A 6,674-nucleotide genomic window follows, 5' to 3' on the forward strand; every position below is an offset into this window, starting at 1 on the left:
ATGAAGAAATTTACCTGAAAGTATGGTGAATACGGTCCTGCCTCGGATGGTTCTACTACGCTAGTGCATAAAGGAAAATAAATTTTTTGTTTCATGGCTTTAAGGCATCTTGTATCGGCATCAGATGAGAAACCTTCAATTGATATACCATTGCGATTTGCTTCAGTTTTTTGGCGCACCCGGGAGGGGGGGCACAATAATTTGTTTGTTGTGTATGTACTTGTGTTTTGACCATAAACAAGGGGGGGGGGGGTAATAACTGAATAGAGAAAAGCTTAAAGAAAAATTACATTTACCAAACACGATAAAACAATACTAAATCTATAAATCTAATCTCCTGGGTCCCTTCTCACTGAGAATAGCTAGTCTTCTGTCTATTTGCTTTTGTGTAATAGATTTTCCACAAGGGAGCAGCACCATAAAATTACAGAGTGTCGTCTTGTGTTTTGAAAATCGATCATTTAGGTTCAATAGAAAAGAATCTATCCGTGGCAAAAATATTGATATTTAGTAATATTTAATGCAGCTTTCAGTGGCAATGTTATCCCGGTGTATTTGTTTCGCTGCTAGACTTGGTATTTTGATATCAATACAGTGGAATCCGTTTATAATGACATCGAAAGGAATTGACAAACACGTCATAATAAGCGGACGTCATACAAAGCATACTGTGAAAAAAAAAAACCTTTTTTATGTAAATATGTACTTAAGTATTTTAATAGAGAAACATAGTAACTACATACATATTAAATCAAAATAAAAATTGCACGTAATTGCACGCAATAAGTATTTTTTAATGTAAGTAATCTGTAATTTTTGTCTGCTTTTGTTTTTTCATTTTATTGTAAAAACAATCTCTAATACTATTGTGTATAGAAGACATCGCTATGGTCAAATTATCATTTTCAATATTGCTATGAACAAATCGTGATAATAATTCTGCAGCTTTTAATGCCTCTTCTGCGGTAGGTAATGGTTCTTCCTCGACTTCCTCTTCCCCATCACTTTCGAGTTGTTCCTTAGCATTAATGTTCTGTACGATATTTTCATCGGTGGGTTCTTCGGATGTGAGGAGAGCGCTATCAATGTCAACATAATCTTCCCACATTTCCGGTGCTGCTAAAGAATCTGAATTTAGGTTTCGTGACCACAAAGACAAAGGGACGTCATCTTCTTCATCAAATTCATGTTCTGATATTTGAATAGGTAAACCGTCGTGGTTTTCAATGAATCCTGCATGTTTGAAACAGTTGTGAATGGTACTTTGTGACATTTTATTCCAGGCATCATTGACCATCAGAATTGCATCTAGCACCGTTATTTTTGTAGAAGAGTTGTGTTCATTAGCATCAAGACAATTAATCATTTTGAGCACAAGGTTCTTTCTAAAATTCGTTTTCAGTGATCGTATTATTCCCTGATCCATTGGCTGTAGTACTGATGTTGTATTCGGCGGAAGGAAAGCAAGTGTTATAGACTTTAAATCAGTAACATTTGGATGCGCCGGGCAATTATCAACCAGCAATAAAATCTTTTTCTTCATCTTCACCAAATCACGATCCCAATCTCGAAGCCATTTTTCAAAAAGTTCTGACGTCATCCAAGCTCTACGATTGTTAGCATAATCGACAGGTAATGATTTGACACTTCTAAAACATCTTGGTTTTTGTGACTTTCCAATAATGAGCAATTTCTTTTTCTCTGTGCCACTCATATTAGCTGCTACCATGACAGTTATTCTGTCTTTCGACAACTTGCCTCCACTACAATTCTCACCTTTAAATTTTAAAGTTTTGTCCGGCATTAATTTATAAAACAGTCCAGTTTCATCAGCATTAAATATCTCATCATCAGAAAATTGTCTTCGTAGATTCGGCCACACCGATGTCAACCAGTTTGTTGTTGAATTTTGATCAACAGACGAAGATTCACCGACAATTTTTCCCGCCACAATGTTATGTCGAACTTTAAAACGACTGATCCAGCTTGCAGAACAATTGAAGTCGAGAATATCAAAACGCGCGGCAAAAACATTTGCCTTTTCCTGTAGCATAGGGCCGCTGACAGGTATTCCTTTGTTTCTCATGATTTTAAACCACTGAATTAATGCTTGATCAACATTTTCTTGTCGCGATTTTCGAAGCCTCTTCGGTTTCAAAACATTTGAATTGAACGATTGCTTAATACGGTTCTTGTTTTTAAAAATCATTGAGATTGTCGAATGACCCACGCCAAATTCCTTTGCGAGAGATGAGTTTGATTCTCCATTTTCTAATCTGCATATTATTGCACCTTTCTCCTCAATCGTAAATGCTTTACGGCGTTGAGATGACATTTTTTTCACAGTACAATGAAAAACACAAACGACAAACGAAAAACAATGCGTGACCTTCAAGCGTCAATTACTCACTGAGATTCAAAACAAAAACGATCCACGTGCCGAACGTCGTCGGGAATCAACGAACATTACCAGAGGTGTAAAGAATCATGTCGGTCATTATAACCGGACATAATTTATTAAAAATAGGTCATAATAAGCGACATGTCACTGTAAGGGAAGTCATTATATCCGACTGTTTTATAAAGAATTTTATATGAAAACCAAACTTCGTAGTGTAATTACGTCATAATAACCGGTTGGTCAATATAGCCGGAGTCATAATAAACGGATTCCACTGTATTNAAACAAAAACGATCCACGTGCCGAACGTCGTCGGGAATCAACGAACATTACCAGAGGTGTAAAGAATCATGTCGGTCATTATAACCGGACATAATTTATTAAAAATAGGTCATAATAAGCGACATGTCACTGTAAGGGAAGTCATTATATCCGACTGTTTTATAAAGAATTTTATATGAAAACCAAACTTCGTAGTGTAATTACGTCATAATAACCGGTTGGTCAATATAGCCGGAGTCATAATAAACGGATTCCACTGTATTAAATATTTCGGCTTTCTGTTTAGCCTCGTCAAAAATTTTTCTAAATTCTTCGTCGGCATTTTCACGCAGTATCTGTACGGATGAGATGACATCTTCAACATTACTTATTGCAAATGCGAGATCAAGATGTTTAATTTGTAGAATTTTGCTGAGGGGAAGACTGAACCCTAAAAGTTTTTCTAAACATAAAAGAAAAATAATAAAATTTGATTGGCTCAGCGCACCGATCAGAATACATGCCCCTGAGCTGAAATCTTTGTCCTTCCATGAGGATATTTCTTATAATGAAATAAAAATTGGATTCAGTAGTTGGACCATAATCATTACTGCATCGTGTCTTTCTACCCATCGGGTTGGGCATAATTGTTTTAATCTATGATGGTGTGATTCTGGTAATAAGACCTCGACATTATTTTGTAGTACTAATTGCCTTTTTGGTGTATTAAAGAAAACATATTTTTTCAATAGTTCCCACGCAGTTCCTTATTGCTTATACGTCAGAGGCGTTAGAAAGAGCAAGAATTAAACAGAGTGAAACACAATGTACTTATAGAGCAGTCTTATAACGTTCTGAAATTAAAGCTTTGTAATGTTCGCAAATCTTATATACATTTGACTCATACTCTTTTAGATATCTCACACAAAGCTGTTCTACTGATGATATATCAGCTGTTTCATCAGCCAGAATGGTAAAGCACTTTGCAGCATTGACTTCGGTGGAAATTGTTTTCTTAATTATTGCATCACATGCCTCAATGATTTCATTTTGAATCTTCCAACTGATATACGTGGCATTTCGACCATATGTCTCAAAATGTGATTTAAGGTTAGCATTTCCACACTCTATCTGAGTTCTTAACAATGCTCGAAAATTTCCCTCATTTTCTTCTGGTTCAACGGCAATATCAAACATTCCAAAATCTCTATGTCCACGCAAAGGGAAACACTGTCGTCCACATAATATCACAGTTTTTATAATGGGGGTTCATTTCTTTTCATTTTTGCGGATCTGCTGAGCTCTATCGTTGTCAAGTTGTATTTCTATAGATTGCAACTTTCCCATTTTGATTGCTAAAAAATTGTCAGCCTTTACTGTAGCCGATTTATGATACTGAGAAAACTGATGAATACGAAAATGGTCCGAAGCGTTTTTCCAATTTCTATATGGATGAGTCACCAACTGGCCAGTATTTTGAGATGAAGTAATTCCAACTTGTTGTGGTGCAAAAATGAAGCAAAATTTACAGTAAACAAACTCCATAATCTGATTTTGAATAAACTGGCCATTTATAAATATCTAGCCATGCACAATTAAATTTCCTATTTTTAGAACCGAACTTTGTTGTAGGAAAATTATAACTTTTTTCGGGAGTCCACAAGTACTGCAAAATATCTGTTTTGTCTTTATCAGTAAGAATCTCTTTTTCTTTATAAAAGGATATGTCATCTTAGGACTTATCGGGAATCACTGGAGAGTCCATCCTAAAATTTAAAATGTAAAGTAAATAGTAAAATAGCTAAAATATTTTCAATAAAAATGTAGGTATTTAGTAACAATAACAGTTTTGATCTTAGTTTTTGAATTATAACTGTCAATCAAATTATACCTACCTGATCTAAGTCTGCACTATGTGTTTCAGTGCTTTCATCTAATTGGGGCTTTTCATTTCAAAAAAGTTTGTCAGTCAATTTTGGCTTCCGTTTATCGCTCATCGTGATAATAAATTCGTATTTGTTTATTTACGTGAACTAAAAGTATCTTGTTGATACAAGTCTCCTTAAAACGTATATCAAGTGAAGATGCAAGCACGTCTAAACTGGAGAAGCCGTTCTGGCGTAATATCCAGACCAAAGCACGGAACTCGGACGCAAACCAGAGCGGTAGCGGGCGCGGTGGCAGACGTGATGGCGGTGCGGTCACAGGGCGATACGCGATAATACGTTGCAAAGAGAGGCAGGCGCGTTTGCCAGATCGCGCAGATTTGCACTACCACTTTGGTTTGCGCGCCGCAATATCTACGTACAATACTATTTTGCTCGCTCATGCACATTACTAATATTGTCAACAGTAACGGGGTCTAATTTCTTGATGGAGAGGTTAATTTTTTCCAAACTTTAGATAGGTATGTTCTGTTTTTAACATTACTGAAGATGTTAATCAGCCGGTGCCCCGGTGCCCCCCCTCTTTGGTTGCGCCACTGGTGCCCCCTGCATATTAGAACATAAGGTTTCATATGCTAGTCTGCCAGCTGTAAGAAAAATGTATAAACTTAATTTTTTTAACGTTTCGGAGTAACGATTTGAAGCCTTTGATGCTGCTTTAGAATTTTTAAAAGCAGTTTTCTTTAGCATATTAAAAAAGTTTGGAATCTGGTCCTTTGACATATCTTGAGTTTGCAACGATTCCAATGTCGAATTCAATTGTCTTAGAGTAAACTGGTTTTTTACTATAAATTGCTCTACTTTGTCGCAAAGTTTAAAATAGCTAGGTGAATGGTTCGGACTTTTTCCGACTAATATTAATCCCGTGAATTTCACGTTCTCTAACGTACTTTAAAGTGCGTATATGTCCTCAAACACCACTCAAGCTATTTTAAGCCTCCTCTCTCTTGTATGAAAATCTTCAATCCGGAAGAGCCCTGTCAGCCGCATCAAGTATATGGTAGAGTACTGAAATGGGCGGATTAGGGTGGTTTTATGTTATAAGGTAAAAAAAAATGTCAGAATTTTTTTGGGGGCACCCCCCTAAAATGTTTCTGTCAGATTTTAGGATTGCCAAAGTTTGAGCACGATTGAAAGATGTTAACACGTGCCACTGGGGCCTCAAAGTTTTGAAAATCTCGATTTTTTGGCAATTTGGCGACTTTGCCGACCCATTTCTCTAGAACGGTTTAATATATTTGCCCGTGTCATACATCAAATTGAAGGCGATACTGTTTATAATATTTTATATGCAATAAAAAAATACGTAAGTAGTACTGAATTCGAGATAATGAAGCCAATGTCCCTAAAAACGTGACTAGGTACCCCTTAGAGCGAAGATGGAACCTATTGTGAAAAAATCCATTTTCCTTCCTATATTATCAATTTTTGGAATGAAAACAATTATGTATTTAAAAAATCAAGTATAATAAATGTCTTTTTCATTTTATTCTTATTTAAATTTATTCAAGGGACTGACATAATGTGGTTTTGGAGCTATCTGGATACAGCTGACGGCATCTGCTGACTACTTGGAGAACGTATTGTTTTTGTTGCTCGGCCTTTGTAAGTAATTGGTTGTAATCTGTGATGAGCTTGACTCCTCGCTCTGCCATGTCGTTCACAACTTTCAAGTTGTTTACCATCCTTTGCCCCTCCTGGTAGTTGATGTTCTGCGGCCAAGTTACAGGATCTTTTTCCAGAAATTCGGTGTTAATGTTTAATCTCTTGAACAACAGGTAAGTCTCACTTGTAATTAGGGCTGGGAGACCTTTTTCTAGGAATTTAGGCAGTTGTTCTTTTTTTAGTTTGGGTCGTATATTTCTGGAGCACTTCTCATTTTCTTCTGCTTGATTTGTTAAGATTTTTGTCGCCATTTGGCTCTTTACGGTGTTTTGCACTGTCGGGTCAAACAATGCCAGGGCAACAAGTTCAGGACTAAGATACCACAGGTGATTTATCATTTTGTTAATTCCTTTTTCTGATATTTTTTTGTCAATGCTTTCGTATTTCAATAGATTTTCAAT

General features: G+C 36.2%; 1 protein-coding gene across 1 annotated transcript; it reads right to left on the reverse strand.

Annotated features, from left to right (window-relative positions):
• Positions 1-817: 817 nt before the first annotated feature.
• LOC111691811 (tigger transposable element-derived protein 4-like) lies at positions 818-2,667 on the reverse strand (the record flags this gene model as incomplete). The annotated part of the gene is made up of 1 exon (XM_023455178.1): positions 818-2,667. A coding segment is annotated over exon 1 (1,518 nt), but the record flags the coding sequence as incomplete, so codon positions are not given.
• Between the last annotated feature and the right edge of the window lie 4,007 nt (positions 2,668-6,674).

Source organism: Anoplophora glabripennis, unplaced genomic scaffold (assembly GCF_000390285.2).
Source record: "Anoplophora glabripennis isolate ALB-LARVAE unplaced genomic scaffold, Agla_2.0 scaffold576, whole genome shotgun sequence".
Lineage (NCBI taxonomy): Eukaryota > Metazoa > Arthropoda > Insecta > Coleoptera > Cerambycidae > Anoplophora > Anoplophora glabripennis.